This window comes from Megalobrama amblycephala, linkage group LG5 (genome assembly GCF_018812025.1).
Source record: "Megalobrama amblycephala isolate DHTTF-2021 linkage group LG5, ASM1881202v1, whole genome shotgun sequence".
In the NCBI taxonomy this organism is placed as follows: domain Eukaryota; kingdom Metazoa; phylum Chordata; class Actinopteri; order Cypriniformes; family Xenocyprididae; genus Megalobrama; species Megalobrama amblycephala.
In genome coordinates, this window is record NC_063048.1 from 37,606,378 (window position 1) to 37,624,930 (window position 18,553).

Consider the following 18,553-nt stretch of genomic DNA (forward strand, 5'->3'; position numbering starts at 1 on the left):
TGGATAAAAGCGCCTGCTAAATGACTAAATGTAAATGTAATGTAAATGTTATCATTGTATTATGTTTAATACAGTATCTCTTCTATTAAAGCAAAAATGCACACTGTTAAAAAAAAAAAAAAAAAAAAAAAAAACTTCAGATATAGTTTTTCATGCCCTAAGAGCACGAAAACACACAGGGGGAAAAGTCCTGACTGAGGTTGTCATAATTCATGCATGAAAGGGTACTGTCATATTTAAATAATGAATAAATATACAGTATCATTAATAGGGTAAATTAATAAATGGTTTTTACATTATTATGAGGGTGTTTATGGAGCGAACAACTTTATAAAGCTCACACTTGAAATAAATAATTCATAATGCACTCTTATCGTTGATTTGCTGCTCGTGAGTCCAGCCCTCCGTAGCTCCAGATGCACCTGCTCTCCATGTGCACCGGCACTTCAGCCGCTTCTGAGCCGCATACACACACCGGGCGAACGCGATGATCAGTGAGTACAACTTCTATCTGTCAATCTCAATATCACATCTCCATGATGATAACGAACATTAATGACTGAACAGCTTTTTCGTGACTTAAAAGCCTGTGGGAATCACGACACAAAGGATGAGGTGCTGCTGAAACAAAGGAAAGTGATTTACGCGCGATGCCGAGGCGCTCCCAGATTCACGATATGATTCCCAGCAAATGTTTCGCGCTTAGTTTGCTTTCCTTGAAGTGATGTGAGCGGGAAGCTGATGGTGATGAAGCAGATGAGAGTGCGATGGTTGGTTGGGTGATCTCACATTGATGGGCAGTGGAGAGAGAGTAAGGCGTGCTCGCGCATCATCATCATCATTACCTACGCGCTCTTGGCTTTGAACCATTTGCTTATCCTAAAGAAACAAACACTCACAGAGAAGCGAGAATGTAGACTGTTGTAGTCTCTGATTTGTGTGTATATAGTTAGGATAGCTTTATTTTACATTGATACGGAAAGCCCTTCTGGGAAGACGTGACATCATGAAATTCCCGTTAGAGAATCCAAGGAAACAGGTGAACTGGGATCCTGAGCAAGGTTAGTTGGGTCAGTTTATTGCAGTCAACTTCTGCTTTTAGAAAATCTGCTGTTTTGTTGCACTCTTTTAATGAGAAATAACATTTAATTTCAGTTTGGTCTGATAGATTGTTGTTTTTAATAAAATAATCTGTTTTGTATCTGCATAAGCATCAGATTTGTACGTTTATTGATAGTGATTAAGAACACTGAGCATCTGAGATTTGAGAGGAAACATCTGAAGTGCTTTTCCAGGAAAAAGCTGTTTTGCAATCATGTAATCAGTGATAATTAGCTACTCTGAGTCTTTTAAAAGTCTCAAAATGATGTTGTAATCACTGTAATGAGGGTTTTTTAATATCTGAAATGACCTTTGCCTTCTGTATATTAATTGGATTATTCATTGGAATTGTCATGGACACATCCATAACTGTTTGTATACTTTATTAGATATTGATTTTTGTGGGCTGGGCTGACAGGTTTTATATCTCTGAGCAGATGTAATGACATAGGTGTCCTTGAGTCACTCAAAGTCAAAAATTATGATTGTCCAAATGCATTTATTGATTATTAGGTAATTCCTCACTGTAAGAAATATGCACAACACACATTGACATTATAACAAACATGCATGTTCAGTTTGAATCAATAATTTTAATCCATGTGGTGTTGGGTAAAACACAAACTTGCATCATTTTCTGTTTCATTTTTACAAAGGGGCTGATGGAACACTGTATCATGGTGAGGGGGCGGGGTCTGCATAAATTATGAGGTGGTTTGAGCATTACATCATTCTGACTCACAGGCCCCGCCCACTGACCCCCACAAAGGCAGCGCTGAATCTTTAAACGGGGTGAGCGCGCACAGCTGCGCTCACGTGAATGCATCAATGAGGGACGCCTCCGTGGCTTTGTCTCCCCTCTGACACCCTCCAAATCATATTATACAATCCATCTCACAACTAATGTGCTCGTCTAGCAGATATCATCTGACTGAAGGTCTGAATCTCACCTTGGTATTGTGTTGCATTCACACTGTTCATGAAGCAATAAGAATGCAATACATTAGTCATGCAAAATCACCTCAGAAAAAGAGATGAATGTATTGATATTCATTGTATCTCAAGAAACCATCTCTTTACTGTGGTAAAGTCATAACCAGAAATGGCTCTCTGAGTGCTTAACCAGACGACTGGGTTAAAGCTTCTCAGGAGAAACGCCAATAATGGCCTGAGTTATAATCATGCATGAACCACACATATCTCAGCATTTATTATTTTGTTGCATGTTTTACTGCATTGTGTATTGCTTAAAGTGGACCTATAATGCCCCTTTTACAAGATGTAATATCAGTCTCTGGTGTCCCCACAATGTGTCTGTGAAGTTTCAGCTCAAAATACCACACAGATCATTTTTTATAGCTTGTCAAATTTGCCCCTATTTGGGTGTGAGCAAAAACACGCCATTTGTGTGTGTCCCTTTAAATGCAAATGAGCTGCTGCTCCCGCCCCCTTTCCAGAAGAGGGCGGAGCTTTAACAGCTCAACAACAACAAAGCAGGAGAATCTCACGCAGACAAAATGAGGATTGTCAGTAACGGTGTTCAGCCTTACATTGTTCAAACCGGAGTCGACACTGATGGAGAGACTCAGGAAGAAGTTACAACCTTTAGACGTTTCTGAATGGTTAGTGGATAAATTTATGTAGTTGCTGTGGAGTTGATTCAACTCATCCACTACCATGTGTCGTCATGTTCATCTTTTGTGTTGAATTGACCCTCGTTTGTGAAGCAGTCCGGCGTAAAATGACGGCATGACAACAACACTCTACTACAACAACTCTTCCTCTTCTCTAAAGCAGCCCAACATGGCCACACCCCCTTTGTTGCGTGTTCTCGGGGGCGGGGTTTATGTACATTTTTGGGTTAGTGATGTCACCAACCTGGGAAGAAGAATATATATTTCTGCACCAGTTTGTGTCATGAATACTGTACCTACAGGAAAGAAAAATTACAAATAAGTTTCTCTGTAATATCTCAGTTATTTCTTCTAGCAATGAGATTAAATGGTGATCAATCAATCGATCATATCTATCTATCTATCTATCTATCTATCTATCTATCTATCTATCTATCTATCTATCTATCTATCTATCTATCTATCTATCTATCTGTCTGTCTGTCCATCCATCCGTCTATCAGTCTGTCTGTCCATCTATTTGTCCGTCCGTCTGTCTGACCGTCCGTCTGTCCATCAGTCCATCCGTCTATCCGTCCGTCCGTTCGTCTATCAGTCTGTCTGTCCATCCATCTATCCGTCTGTCCGTCCGTCCGTCTATCAGTCTGTCTGTCCATCCGTCTGTCTATCAGTCTGTCCGTCCATCTATTTGTCCGCCCGTCTATCAGTCCATCCATCAGTCCATCCGTCCGTCCGTTCGTCTATCAGTCTGCCTGTCCATCTATTTGTCCATCCGTCTGTCTGATCGTCCGTCCATCCATCAGTCAGGCCGTCTATCAGTCTGTCTGTCCATCCGTCTGTCTATCAGTCTGTCCGTCCATCTATTTGTCCGTCCGTCTATCAGTCCATCCATCTATCCGTCCATCTGTCTGTCTGTACATCTATTTGTCCGTCCGTCTGTCTGACCGTCCGTCTGTACATCAGTCCATCCGTCTATCCGTCCGTCCGTTCGTCTATCAGTCTGTCTGTCCATCTATTTGTCCGTCCGTCTGTCTGACCTTCCGTCCATCAGTCCGTCCGTCTATCCGTCCGTCCGTCTGTCTGTCTGTCTATCAGTCTGTCTATCCATCTATTTGTCCATCTGTCTGTCTGACCGTCCGTCCATCCATCAGTCCAGCCGTCTATCCGTCTGTCCGTCCGTCTATCAGTCTGTCCGTCCATCTATCTGTCCTTCCTAAATTTCCACAGGAAAGAAAAAAAACATAAAGAAGATTCTCTTCAATATCTCAGCTGTTTCTTCTATGAGATTAAACGGAAACTGAGAATTTTTCAGATGTTTCTTCTAAGAAAAACAATCCCATTAATCTCACACGTCTCTTCTAGAATTCCAGGCGAGATCTCAATGTTTGTGCCAAGATGCCAAAGTCTGCAATCAAAAGTCAGAGATCTCAACATGAACTAAGAGCAATAATTTGAGCTGCCGTGCACCCACATAAAATTAGATTACTATTTGTCTCATTTGTTTGTATTTTAATTTTCAGGAAAAAACAAACAACAACCTCCTTCAGGTCTCCTGAGCTTCGAGCTCTAAGCAATTAAATCTAATAAGATCTAAGCAATAAAATTTGTTCATCACAATTTCAATCTTCTCTGTTTCTATTTCAGTGGCTGTTCAGACAAACATCGTGCCTCCGAAGAAGGTTCAGTCCGGTGCGGTGCAGTCCAGTCTGGTCCAGGCCAGCGTGGCCACCATGCAGAACCCGATGGGCTGTGAAGTCAAAGCCAACGGCCACTGTCCTCTCCCGCGCCTCTCCATCTCGTCCCGCTCGGCCAGCATGGTCACCGGTATGGACTCTGGAGCGGACGGTTCTGCTCTGCACTCGGTCATGAAGTGGAAGACGGTCGTGGCCGTGTTTGTGGTGGTGGTGGCATACCTGGTCTGCGGCGGTCTGGCGTTCCGTGCGCTGGAACAACCCTTCGAGAGTAACCAGAAGGACACCATCACACAGGAGAAGGCCCTGTTTCTGCAGAGGAACCCCTGCGTTTCTCCAGCTGAGCTCGAGGCCCTCATCAAGGTAAGATCACGTCTGTGGAGAAGACAGAGAGATTTGAGGAGTGATCATGTTTGTGAGACTAAAATAAATTCAAATTCAAATTTATTTTAATATACATATATATAAAGGAACTGAGTATAATATATATTAGTGCTGTCAATTGATTAAAAGAAATTAAATAATTAATCACAATTAATCTCACCTAAACCCATTAAAGTTTTTAACACTTTTTTTATATTGTACAGTAATAATTTCACATTTAATCCCCAAATTAATGTATAAAGAACATTAAACAACATAAAGACAGTATATTTTACATATTTGATCTAACAGGTAGAAAATATACAGAAAATGAATAAAGTTATCAAACACTTCAGTCTTCACTGCATAAATTATAAATTAAATTTAATATTAGGTTGACGGAAAAAATGGATGCTGCATTAATTGCATTAAATATTTTTAATGCGTTAAATTGAAAAAAATAATCGCATGCGTTAACGTTATAATTTTGACAGCACTATATAAAAGTATATATATAACAATAATAATTTTATATATATATTTTTTATTTTTAATGACAGATAATCCATTCAAAATGAAAAAAAAGATGTGATTAATGTGAATAAATTAATGTATGTGTGCAAAAAAAAATATTTTTTTTTTTTTAAAAATAGCAGTATAGCAAATAATACCATAATGTATTAAAACATTTTACAATAAAACAATAAAAGCTCATTTTTAACATTACCGTAATGAAAATTTTGAGGAAAAAAAAAAAAGCTTAATTCTCATGAAAACAGTTTCAAAATGCAAAAAGGCTCAATGGCCATATAAATATGACTCTGGATATGTTTTCGTGAGATTTACCCATATGAAGTTAATTGGTTGTGAAAGCTGAGACATAAAAACACTACATTTATCTATTTAGAAAGCATTCAGAATTACAAAATAGGTTGGTATTTGAAGAACAGCTCATTGTAAAGGCTTCTTGGGAGATACTCTAACCTTAAGATGTCTAAAGACTCAAAACAAGCCTTTTCCAGTTATGTTGGGCGTCAGCAACAACGATCCCATGAGCTCCTGAAGCCAGCATCTCTTCTGCTGTTTCCCCCAGCCGGCGCTGAGCTCTAATTGATCAGTAAATGTCATTCCAAGACAGACATGAAATCCCTCTGGGCATCGCACAGGATTATCAACTCTGATTCGTGCCAGCAGAAACTCACTTTAGGCTGAATTGTGTTGAACATGATAGAGCACCAGCACTGTTTGTTACATAACATTTCTCACATATATAGAAAGGAAATAAGTTGCCTTCAATTAAAGCTTTGCATTGATTTCTCACAGCACATCCTACACAGCCAACCAGGGAATTACTGGAAGGGTGGATGAGATATATTACATATCCTTTATATAACATGCTGAGAAAACACTCTTTGTTGAGTTTAGTATGTGTATAGTATGTTGACATGTTTAATACACAGTCAGAAAAAAGGTACAAATGCTGTCACTGGGGCAGTACCTTTTCAAAAGGTACACCTTTATACTTTAATTACCACTAAAAGGTGCATATTAGTAGCTTAACTGTGAATATTAATAACTAAAGTGTCCATATGTTGGGGGTAACGCATTTCCAAGTAAGGTAATCAGATTGCTTTTTTTCATAAAGTAATGCATTACTTTTACATTTACAACAAATATCTGGTAACACTTTATTTTAAAGGGGTCATGCACTGCATTGTTTATTGTTTTATAATGTTTCCTGGGGTGCACTTATAATGTTAGTATGCTTTTTACATCAAAAATTGACATAATTTAGAAATAAAAGGCATTTTGCTACCCTGATTTTAGCCCTCTGCTTTGAACGTTTTGTTTTAAGGGGCGTGTCTGCTGTGATTGGCTGACATCTTTCTATTTGAAATAGCTAAGTTTTACTCTATCTTTTAGCACATTTTTACTATTACAGCTCTCAAGCTTAATTAATTGTGAAAAGTGTTGATTATAGCATTAAATTTAGATCTATGACATTATATTTAGATCGTGGCATGAAAGGTTGCAGTGATGAACATTATAGTCGATCACAGACATGTTGTTGAGCTCATGAAAGCAGTGATCTCGTCAATTTCTGCACACTAACGAATGATTTCATCATAACTAACAGTGCACACATGATGTAACTATTTTTAGAGATTCGTTGAATAAAACGGGAGTTTTGGCGGGAGTATAGTTACTGATTAACTTTGATTGACAGCTCAAGCGACTGTAAAGGGAGCGTTCTTTGATCGCTTTCTTTATATAATTTAATCACCGTTTTTAATTAGAGAAACAACATGAAGTTGAGCGTTTAGTCACTGGTTTGATTTACTGACACAAAGTTGGGACACTGTACAAATTGTGAATAAAAACAGAATGCAATGATGTTGAAGTTTCAAATTTCAATATTTTATTCAGCATACAACATAGATGACATATCAAATGTTTTAACTGAGAAAATGTATCATTTTAAGAAAAAAATAAGTTGATTTTAAATTTCATGGCATCAACACATCTAAAAAAAGTTGGGACAAGGCCATGTTTACCACTGTGTGGCATCCCCTCTTCTTTTTATAACAGTCTGCAAACGTCTGGGGACTGAGGAGACAAGTTGCTCAAGTTTAGGAATAGGAATGTTGTCCCATTCTTGTCTAATACAGGCTTCTAGTTGCTCAACTGTCTTAGGTCTTCTTTGTCGCATCTTCCTCTTTATGATGCGCCAAATGTTTTCAATGGGTGAAAGATCTGGACTGCAGGCTGGCCATTTCAGTACCCGGATCCTTCTTCTACGCAGCCATGATGTTGTAATTGATGCAGTATGTGGTCTGGCATTGTCATGCTGGAAAATGCAAGGTCTTCCCTGAAAGAGACGACGTCTGGATGGGAGCATATGTTGTTCTAGAACTTGGATTTACCTTTCAGCATTGATGGTGCCTTTCCAGGTGTGTAAGCTGCCCATGCCACTCATGCAACCCCATACCATCAGAGATGCAGGCTTCTGAACTGAGCGCTGATAACAACTTGGGTTGTCCTTGTCCTCTTTAGTCCGGATGACATGGCGTCCCAGTTTTCCAAAAAGACCTTCAAATTTTGATTCGTCTGACCACAGAACAGTTTTCCACTTTGCCACAGTTCATTTTAAATGAGCCTTGGCCCAGAGAAAACGCCTGCGCTTCTGGATCATGTTTAGATATGGCTTCTTTTTTGATCTATAGAGTTTTAGACGGCAACGGAGAATGGCACGGTGGATTGTGTTCACCGACAATGTTTTCTGGAAGTATTCCTGAGCCCATGTTGTGATTTCCATTACAGTAGCATTCCTGTATGTGATGCAGTGCCGTCTAAGGGCCCGAAGATCACAGGCATCCAGTATGGTTTTCCGGCCTTGACCCTTACGCACAGAGATTGTTCCAGATTCTCTGAATCTTTGGATGATATTATGCACTGTAGATGATGATAACTTCAAACTCTTTGCAATTTTTCTCTGAGAAACTCCTTTCTGATATTGCTCCACTAGTTTTTGCCGCAGCATTGGGGGAATTGGTGATCCTCTGGCCATCTTGACTTCTGAGAGACTCTGTCACTCTGAGAGGCTCTTTTTATACCCAATCATGTTGCCAATTGACCTAATAAGTTGCAAATTGGTCCTCCAGCTGTTCCTTATATGTACATTTAACTTTTCCGGCCTCTTATTGCTACCTGTCCCAACTTTTTTGGAAAGTGTAGCTCTCATGAAATCCAAAATGAGCCAATATTTGGCATGACATTTCAAAATGTCTCACTTTCAACATTTGATATGTTATCTATATTCTATTGTGAATAAAATATAAGTTTATGAGATTTGTAAATTATTGCATTCCTTTTTTATTCACAATTTGTACAGTGTCCCAACTTTTTTGGAATCGGGTTTGTAAACAAAGATCATCTGACTGTACATGAATCATTAATATCAGATCAGGCATTAGAATGAACACAGTTACTGACATGTTGTTGCATTACTGTCGAGTCCATATCGTAAAAGTCTAAAGTCCGAAATGTGATTAATTTACCAAAGAATCCACAGTGAAATGTATCGAATACAAGTAAATAAAGCTTATGTTAATGTTATTTTAGTCCTGTATCGCTCTTCTCTCCTCATCTCACTAACACACCAGTGGGCGGGGCTAATGATGCAGTAATGAAGTAGGCATTGATTTCTTCTGCAGAGGCGGGTTTCACATAGATAGGCACATTCCAGGATCAGTTCGATGGGCCTGGTGTCAATAAAAGCTTTTTCAGAGTTTTCAGTTCTGAAACTTGCAGGATTAATTAATAACAGTAAATTATGCACAATTATAAGTAACTAACCCTAACCGTAACTCTATAGTTGTTTGAGCGGCGCCCTCTACTTTACAGGCGTGAATTTGCATTTCCTTCAGCCTGAGGCTTATTCTGTTACACATTACTTTCCAGAAAAAAGTAACAAAGTAACACAATTAATTACTTTTTAGGGAGTATTATAATATCATTTCAAATTAGACTTTCATCTCAAGGTTATTCAAGGCTTGCAGATGCAAGCGTTTCCATGCAAATGAGTGTCCAGGGATCTATAATGACAAGGAAGCAGATGGTCACTTACAAAACAGATCACAGTTCAGTGGTTATGGTTGAAATAGAACACTAGCATACTTGCAGCATACTGCATACTTTATGCATACTGTTGGCCAGTCTTTATATGCAGCAGTGCAGCTTAAATGTCTCAAACAGTAGTGTGCCAAATGGTTTATAGTTACCTAAAACAAAAAAAAAAAACTAAAATTATTTCCGTTTCAAGTCAAGAAAGTTAGTTTTTTTTTATGTTTTTTTGTTTTAATTAACTATATACCGTTTGGCATACTACTGTTTAAGACATTTAAGCTGCACTGCTGGCCAAAAGTATGCATAAAGTATGCAGTATGCTGCAAGTATGCTAGTGTTCAATTTCAACCATAACCACTGAACTGTGATCTGTTTTGTAAGTGACCATCTGCTTCCTTGTCATTATAGATCCCTGGACACTCATTTGCATGGAAGCACTTGCTACATATATATATATATATATATATATATATATATATATATATATATATATATATACACACAAATATGAATAAACTGTCACTGTCACATGACCACATCACATTAAATGTTTAAATCATCCCTTGTGCTCACGTGAGCGCTCTACAGTCTGACCTAGTTAACTCTGTTCACTCAAAAAACCTGACAATACCACATGTGATTATATCAGTGATACGCCTACATCCTTCTTAATTTCTTTCTTCTTTGTATCTTTTGTGACTCGAAATGTGTTTTACATTTGGCAATTAAGCTTATGCCAAAAAAAATCAATTCTCCATTTCCAGCCAAGACAGTTGAAACGGAGCCCTCGACATGCTGTTTAGGGAATAGGCTCTGAGGTGATCAATTATTTATTGTTTGGCCCACTAAAGGCAGAATCTCCTGAGAGAAAAGCCCTGCTGGAGCTTTCAGACGTCCTGATCGTCCACACAGATCATGTGCTGTAACTAACCGCAGAGCAGAAAAATCACAAACGAGACCTCTTGAAATAATAGTCAGCAAAATTGTTTTTTTGAAATGGAACAGTTTAATGAACCTTTAGACAAGATCTAAAAAGAAAGGTTTGCGTTTGTGTTATTTTGCATAGGCATCAGGCATTCATATGATATGATATGATATGGAGGAAAAAAGGCCAAAATGAGGCCCAAAATGAGCAATTTGGTGCAGATGCTGATATTTATATGGACAAAAAGTAAGATGAAATTCTGAAAGCTTGTACTGTAATATACAAATATAGCAGATACTTACATAAAATGCATATAAATATCAATCGTCACTCTATCTGTCAATAATATGTCTTAGTAAGATGATATTTAAATGCTTAGTTTTAGATTTAAAACATATAATGCAATGATTGAGAGATGAACAAATAAACCTTCCTCAAAATTCATATTTTTTATACTCACATTTGAACATGGTTTTACAATAAAATGATGGATAATCAAGTAAACTTAAGTTGCTTTATCCAGTAAGTGTTTATCTTGAAATATTACTAACAATATAAAAATTATTCTTACATTTACTTCAGTAAAATCAGTAAAGATTTCAGAGCTAAAAAAAGACACGTAAATTGGACGTTTGTACACTAAAAAGGTCTTTCACTTGCTAAAAAAGCATCAACTATCAATCGACAGAAGGACTGTAGGAGATTGACTTTTCAGCAAAGTTTTGATCATGTTGATCATTTACAGCCCTTAGAAATGTGTGTATCAAATATAATACAGTAGGCTTTATAAGGTTAATGTCTGATTTGAAGAGAGATCTCTTCTGAAGTTGAGATTAATGGGGTGTTTTTCTCAGGAGAACCATCCGATAAGGAGGAGACTCTCCATTTAATCCTGCTGTAGGACCAACGATTGAGACCTTATAGACATTTTCTTTCCAATGCAATATCAACCCAACAAACTCATCCATGTGGCTCTGAAACAAACATTTTATCGGGCATGTAAAGCATCTTTATGCTGCAGATTCAGCTTGAAAAAGTGTCTTTAAACTCACATTAAATCTCACCAGAATAGATGCCAGTCATGTTGACATGTCTCCGTCCTGTCATGCGAGACCAGCTGGCTGTTGTCGGTGTTGTTGTTCTTGGCTGTGAGCAGGACTGACTCAAAAATCTTCCCACCAGGACACATTTGGCGAGTCCTACCGGAGCAGAAGAAATATTACTCAGAGAAAATGGGTTTCTTGCTGACAGCATGTTGTTTTGTTGTGTTTTTTTTTCTCTCTGCTACACTTTTAAGTGTAAGCCATAGAAGAGTCATTGGTTCCCCAAAGAACAGTTTTTAACATAACCATTTTTTTTCTCTGTGTAAATAACATTTTAAAACCCTAAAGGACCTTTTTTTCACTCAAAAAATTCTTCATGTAACCATCGATGCCAATAAAGAAGCTTTACTTTTAAGAGTGTGGTTTATATGGCTCAATTGCTGACTTAATTTTTACTCTTCTACATTTCTGTTAAAAACATCCCTGTTTTTGTCTGGGTACAAAAATATCTTGTACTGCTTTAAGAAAAGCAAGATTTGGGTGGAAATCATAAAGACAACATGGCCACAGTCTGCTCAGGACTTACCGATATACTGACTAAATTTACGCAGCATAATCCATTTATACTGTTCCTTCAATAGTTTGAGTAGAGACACATAACCTGATCAGATTACTGACAGACGGAGCCGATTGATTTTCAATGCAGGTTTTTCAGAAAAAGCAGGGGCTTTACATCCTCAGGCACATTTTTGTAAATTATTATCTAAGAAATTAGTAGTGTGAAAGGTGATTGGAGGAGATGGCTTTTTAAAATGAATTGCTAATATTATTAGATGGCATTACCAAGAAAAATACCAAAACAATCATTTAATATTCAGAAAATGATCTGCATCTTGCACACAATTCTGTGCGTCTAGTACAAATTAGACTCCCAGAAATGAGTAGTTTGACTTTCTGTTCTAATAGTAGTGCTTCAAAAATTGCCATTTTATGTCCTTTTCTGCATGTGCATCTTTTCCCAGCATGCAGTAGACGCGGTCAGCGCTGGAGTGAGTCCCATTGGAGACACGTCCAATAACTCAAGCCACTGGGATCTCGGCAGCGCTTTCTTCTTCGCTGGAACCGTCATCACCACCATAGGTAAAATAAGCCAAACTTTAAAACGTGTGCAGTAACGCACTGTAAACTATCCAGAGTGCCTAAATGTTGCATTGCCAAGTAACTGAAATACATGCAAGTTGAAGTACTAAAATAAAACTACTTACTGAAAATAAATAAAAACCAAAACAAGAATAAAAGTAAAATAAACCTAAATAGTAAATATCATAAAAAAAAAATAAAAAAAAAAAAAAAAGGAAAAAAGCACATAACTTTACTAAAAACTTAAATATAAAAATATTACAAAAAATTCAAAATATTAATAAAAACTATAATACTAAATTAACACTGCTACACTCTAAAAATGCTGGGTTAAAAACAACCCAAGTTAGGTTGAAAATGGACAAACCCAGCGGTTAGGTTAAATGTTTACTCAATCTGCTGGGTAGTTTTATTTAACCCAACTATTGTTTAAAAATTACTATATTGCTTGCTTAAAATGAACCCAAAATTAACATTTATTAATCATTGTAATAAATAATAATTAAATAATAAACATTTATTAAATTGCTTATTAATGAATGTTCACCTTTTGATTATTATTATTTCCTCTAGGAATTATGTGTCTGATTTTAATTTCCAACCTATTTTGGGTTCATTTTAAGCCAGACATAGTTGGGTTGAATAAAACTGACCAGCACATTGGGCAAACATTTAACCCAACCGCTGAGTTAAAACAGCCCAATTGCTGTGCTAAAACAACCCAATTGCTGGGTTAAACAGCCCATTTGCTGGGTTAAAACAACCCAATCAGGTTAAAACAACCCAACCGCTTGGTTAAAACAGCCCAATCGCTGGGTTGGAACAACCCAACCGCTGGGTTAAAACAACCCAACCGCTGGGTTAAAACAGCCCAATCGCTGGGTTAAAACAACCCAACCGCTGGGTTAAAACAGCCCAATCGCTGGGTTAAAACAACCCAACCGCTGGGTTAAAACAGCCCAATCGCTGGGTTAAAACAGCCCGATCGCTGGGTTAAAACAACCCAACTGCTGGGTTAAAACAACCCAACCGCTGGGTTAAAACAGCCCATTCGCTGGGTTAAAACAGCCCAATTGCTGGGTTAAAACAACCCAACCGCTGGGTTAAAACAGCCCAATCGCTGGGTTAAAACAACCCAACCGCTGGGTTAAAACAGCCCAATCTCTGGGTTAAAACAGCCCATTCGCTGGGTTAAAACAACCCAACCGCTGGGTTAAAACAGCCCATTCGCTGGGTTAAAACAGCCCATTCGCTGGGTTAAAACAGCCCAATCGCTGGGTTAAAACAACCCAACCGCTGGGTTAAAACAGCCCAATCGCTGGGTTAAAACAACCCAACCGCTAGGTTAAAACAACCCAACCGCTAGGTTAAAACAGCCCATTTGCTGGGTTAAAACAACCCAACCGCTGGGTTAAAACATCCCAATCACTGGGTTTATCATCCATTTTCAACCCAGCTTGGGTTGTTTTTAACCCAGCATTTTTTAAAGTCTAGCAACAACTTCAAATTTCAAAATTCAAAAACTTTATCAAAATCTGCCTGGTTTACATATCTTATTTACATGCAATTATTTACTTTTAACAACTTGGCCAATAATGCACACAGATTTCTCATAAAAATGGGAACTTTAAAAATGGGAACTGCACAGACCTTCATGCAACTTTCTGCACAGATCTCCTCTCTCACTGAAAACGTGTTTAGTTTCTCCTTGTCTTAACTTCCCTTTTGTTCAGCAATTGATAATTACTGCCATGTTCCCTCGATGAAACCCACCAATTGTCTCTCTGTGTATCTGTGAATGCAGTTTAATGGAGGGGGTCAGCTAGAGCGGTTTGCATCAGAACCATTAAATAACCTCTTGTCATCTCCGCCCACATCTGCAGGATATGGAAACATCGCTCCCAGCACTGAAGGCGGAAAGATTTTCTGCATCCTTTACGCCATATTTGGCATCCCTCTGTTTGGCTTCCTGTTGGCCGGGATCGGTGATCAACTCGGGACCATGTTTATAAAGAGCATCCTGAAGGTGGAAAAAGTTTTCAGGGTGAGTCGACTTACTTACTTACTTACTTACTTTCTAGGATTTTCAATTGCTTATTGGTTAAATAAATACATAAATACATTTATTCTGCCATCATTTACAGCAAAAGCACAAGCAAATCAGTCAGACCAAAATCCGCGTCACCTCCACCATACTCTTCATCATCGCTGGCTGCATCATTTTTGTCACCATCCCAGCGGTGATTTTCAAACACATCGAGGGATGGAGTACTTTAGAAGCCATTTACTTTGTCGTCATCACTCTCACCACTGTCGGCATTGGAGATTATGTAGCAGGTATGTACACCGATGGGGACATTTCACATCTTTTTTACCTAGTAAACTCAAGAGTAGTTCAACTTGTAGAGTATTGTTCTATAGACACTGAAATCATTGATTTGATTCCTAGTGAACTCACATACTCATATTAAATGCACTGTATTTGCAATTGATTTGGATAAAAGCATCTGCCAAATGAATACATTTTAGTGTCATATCTCACCTGACAGCTTCTCAAAATATTTTTCCTGCAATTTTGTGTCTTTAAACTATGTTCAGATCTTGATCTTTCAGCCTTTTGTGATTGTTTACATGCAGTATAAGACAAAATGTAATAAAAATGCTGTATTTTATAGGTGGAGATCGCAAAATAGAATACATGAAATGGTACAAGCCTCTGGTCTGGTTCTGGATTTTGGTGGGTCTGGCGTATTTCGCAGCGGTTCTCAGCATGATTGGAGACTGGCTCAGGGTTCTGTCCAAGAAAACAAAAGAGGAGGTATGTTATGGCAAACTAAAATGAGTTTTGATTGAACATCATAGTAGAATGATGTCCAATAAAGCATTATTACACTGCATCAAAGTCTTATTTACTTTTTTTCTACACATTCCTGGTCTTTCATTTACAGCTGACAATAATTAGGGTATGTAGACATTTTGTTAATGCTAACCAATTAGTAATTGATTTGGCTGCTGCTGGTAATGCAGTCTTTCTTGTCAATAGCACAGCATTTCAATGATGATTAATGTTAATATAATAAGGTTGTTTCAATAATGTGAAATAATGATAAATCTGATAAAGAAGTGTCACCATTGGGATACTTGGAGATGCTGTGGAGGGTGAACTTGACCTTCAGCTTCCATTCAGAGCCGACTGATATTCAGATATGAAACACTTTACACCATCACAGCAATTCATTATGATAATATCAAACCCAACTGCAGTTAAAAAGAAAAATAGTTTCACTCTGAAATACATCATATTATGAAAAATAGTTTTGAATGAAAAAACTAATGGCAAATGCTGTTATACATTGACTTTAAATGGTACAATTTATAGCAAATGCTGTTTTACATTGACTTTATATGGTAAATTCTGTTTTATATTGGCTTTAAAAAGTAACATTTGTTGCAAATGCTGTTTTATGTTGACTTAAAGTGTGAATGCTGTTTTACCTTGGCTTTAAATGGTAAAATTTATAGCAAATTATGTTTTACGTTGACATTAAATGGTAAAATTAGTTGTAATGCTGCTTTACATTTCTTTGCATGGTAAAATTTGTTGCAAATGCTTTTATACATTGACTTTAAATGGTAAATTCTATTTTATGTTGGATATAAAAGGTAAATTTGTTGCAAATGCTATTTTACGTTGACTTAAAGTGGTAAATGCTGTTTTACATGGCTTTAAATTGTAAAATTTGTAGCAAATGATGTTTTACATTGACTTTAAATGATAAAATTTGTAGCAATTTAGCAAATGCTGCATTACATAACTTTAAATTATAAACAGCCCATTCGCTGGGTTAAAACAACCCAACCGCTGGGTTAAAACAGCCCAATCACTGGGTTAAAACAACCCAACCGCTGGGTAAAAACAGCCCAATCGCTGGGTTAAAACAGCCCAATCGCTTTAAATGGTAAAATGTATAGCAAATATGGTTTTATGTTGACTTTAATTGATAACATTTTGACTTTAAATGACAGAAATGCTGTTTTACTTTGGCTTTAAATGGGCAAATTCTGTTGCACATTGGGTTTAAATGGTAACATTTATGGCAAATGCTGTTTTATGTTGACTTAAAGTGTGAATGCTGTTTTACCTTGGCTTTAAATGGTAAAATTTATAGCAAATTATGTTTTACGTTGACATTAAATGGTAAAATTAGTTGTAATGCTGCTTTACATTTCTTTGCATGGTAAAATTTGTTGCAAATGCTTTTATACATTGACTTTAAATGGTAAATTCTATTTTATGTTGGATATAAAAGGTAAATTTGTTGCAAATGCTATTTTACGTTGACTTAAAGTGGTAAATGCTGTTTTACATGGCTTTAAATTGTAAAATTTGTAGCAAATGATGTTTTACATTGACTTTAAATGATAAAATTTGTAGCAATTTAGCAAATGCTGCATTACATAACTTTAAATTATAAACAGCCCATTCGCTGGGTTAAAACAACCCAACCGCTGGGTTAAAACAGCCCAATCACTGGGTTAAAACAACCCAACCGCTGGGTAAAAACAGCCCAATCGCTGGGTTAAAACAGCCCAATCGCTTTAAATGGTAAAATGTACAGCAAATATGGTTTTATGTTGACTGTAATTGATAACATTTTGACTGTAAATGACAGAAATGCTGTTTTACTTTGGATTTAAATGGGCAAATTCTGTTGCACATTGGGTTTAAATGGTAACATTTATGGCAAATGCGGTTTTATGTTGACTTATTTTTTATGATAAATGCTGTTCTACACTGACTTTAAGAAATGTGATACGTTCTCCCTTTTTAAGCCCACATTAAGCACATTACTGAATCATTTGTAAACGTCATGCTCACAGTGCTGTCTCTCATCCATCACAGGTCGGAGAGTTTAAGGCCCATGCGGCAGAATGGAAGGCAAACGTTCGAGCGGAGTTACGTGAGACACGGCGGCGCCTCAGCGGCGAGATCCACGACAAACTTCAGCGGGCGGCCACCATCCGCAGCATGGAGCGCAGACGTCTGGGTCTGGAGCAGCGCGCGCATTCACTGGACATGCTGTCGCCTGAAAAACGGGCTGTCTTTGCCAGTCTGGATGTCGGGCGCTTTAAGACGTCCTCGCAGGAGAGCATCAACACTAAACTGAACAACCTGCGACTGAAGGCGGAGTGTGGCGGACAGGAGGCGTCCTCCGAGGAAAACTTCCTCAACCGCTTCGGTTCGCTCACCAAACTGGCCAAACGCAACAGGAGTAAAGATGTCTGCAGGAACATCCCAGAGGATGCAAACAATGTAGGTGACAGTAACAGCAGCAACGTCACACTGGGAGAGGAGAGAAGAGAGGATGAGGAGGAGGAAGAAGTGGAGGAAGAGAAAATGGCGAAGGAGGCGAACACCAGCTTCACGTGTCTGCCTCACTATTCTGAGGATCCCAAACAGCAGAATGGTTTCGCACCGGCCCAGGTCAAAGAACAAGAGCGAAATAAAAGACTCGAGCAGAAAGAACATCAACCGTAGGCAGACAATGACAACATGCACGGGAAGGCAACTGACTGATGTCAGAACATGTGCCTTTCTGTTTTGTAAGCTGCGGCTCGACTCGTAACGAAGAACCGCAGTTGATTTTCACTGTGACAAATGACAAGTTGCCAAAAATGTGATAAGAGCTCAAGGAATACAGACTGACATCACTTTATAGGGACAGTTCACCAAAAATGTGGACATTCTGTCATTGTTTACTCACCCGCATGTTGTTCCAAACATTCCTGACTTTCTTTTTTCAATGGAGCTCCAAAAATGACAAAAAAACACCATAAAAGTAGTCTATATAACTCATGTGCCATAAAGTTTTTTTTTTCTTTTGGAGCTTACAATTAATTATTTCATATTATCATTAATATGAAAAAGAGCTCTCTGGACATACTGCAATCTATCGGCTTTAGTCAGAAATTTATGGAAGCTTGTTTCTGCCATGAAATAAAAATGAAATAAAAAGGTAACTGCGAGTT

At 37.9% G+C, this 18,553-nt stretch overlaps 1 protein-coding gene and 1 long non-coding RNA gene across 4 annotated transcripts; one reads left to right on the forward strand and one right to left on the reverse strand.

Moving 5' to 3' along the window:
• Window positions 1-124: 124 nt before the first annotated feature.
• kcnk10b (potassium channel, subfamily K, member 10b) lies at window positions 125-18,553 on the forward strand. 2 transcript variants are annotated; one of them, XM_048192186.1, is made up of 7 exons: window positions 125-1,061; window positions 4,380-4,789; window positions 12,406-12,523; window positions 14,407-14,567; window positions 14,668-14,860; window positions 15,199-15,341; window positions 17,427-18,553. In XM_048192186.1, exons 1-7 carry the CDS (start codon window positions 1,007-1,009, stop codon window positions 18,060-18,062), a joined length of 1,716 nt encoding a protein of 571 aa, XP_048048143.1. In that variant the 5' UTR covers window positions 125-1,006; the 3' UTR covers window positions 18,063-18,553. The 2 variants fall into 2 exon arrangements, with proteins under 2 accessions (XP_048048143.1, XP_048048144.1); XM_048192187.1 differs by having other exon boundaries at window positions 126-494.
• LOC125269288 lies at window positions 10,462-15,221 on the reverse strand. 2 transcript variants are annotated; one of them, XR_007185069.1, is made up of 3 exons: window positions 14,709-15,221; window positions 14,379-14,543; window positions 10,462-11,539 (listed from the first exon to the last, which is right to left on the reverse strand). It is a non-coding gene; the product is annotated as an uncharacterized LOC125269288 (long non-coding RNA). The 2 variants fall into 2 exon arrangements; XR_007185068.1 differs by lacking the exon at window positions 14,709-15,221 and having other exon boundaries at window positions 10,462-11,314; window positions 11,405-11,539; window positions 14,379-14,571.

Bases quoted from the DNA above. Each gene is read 5' to 3' on its own strand.
- kcnk10b (XM_048192186.1), top strand. From the start codon at position 1,007: ATGAAATTCCCGTTAGAGAATCCAAGGAAACAGGTGAACTGGGATCCT. The intron at 4,790-12,405 runs GTAAGATCACGT...ATCTTTTCCCAG, and splicing joins AGCTCGAGGCCCTCATCAAG to CATGCAGTAGACGCGGTCAG. The intron at 12,524-14,406 runs GTAAAATAAGCC...CCACATCTGCAG, and splicing joins AACCGTCATCACCACCATAG to GATATGGAAACATCGCTCCC.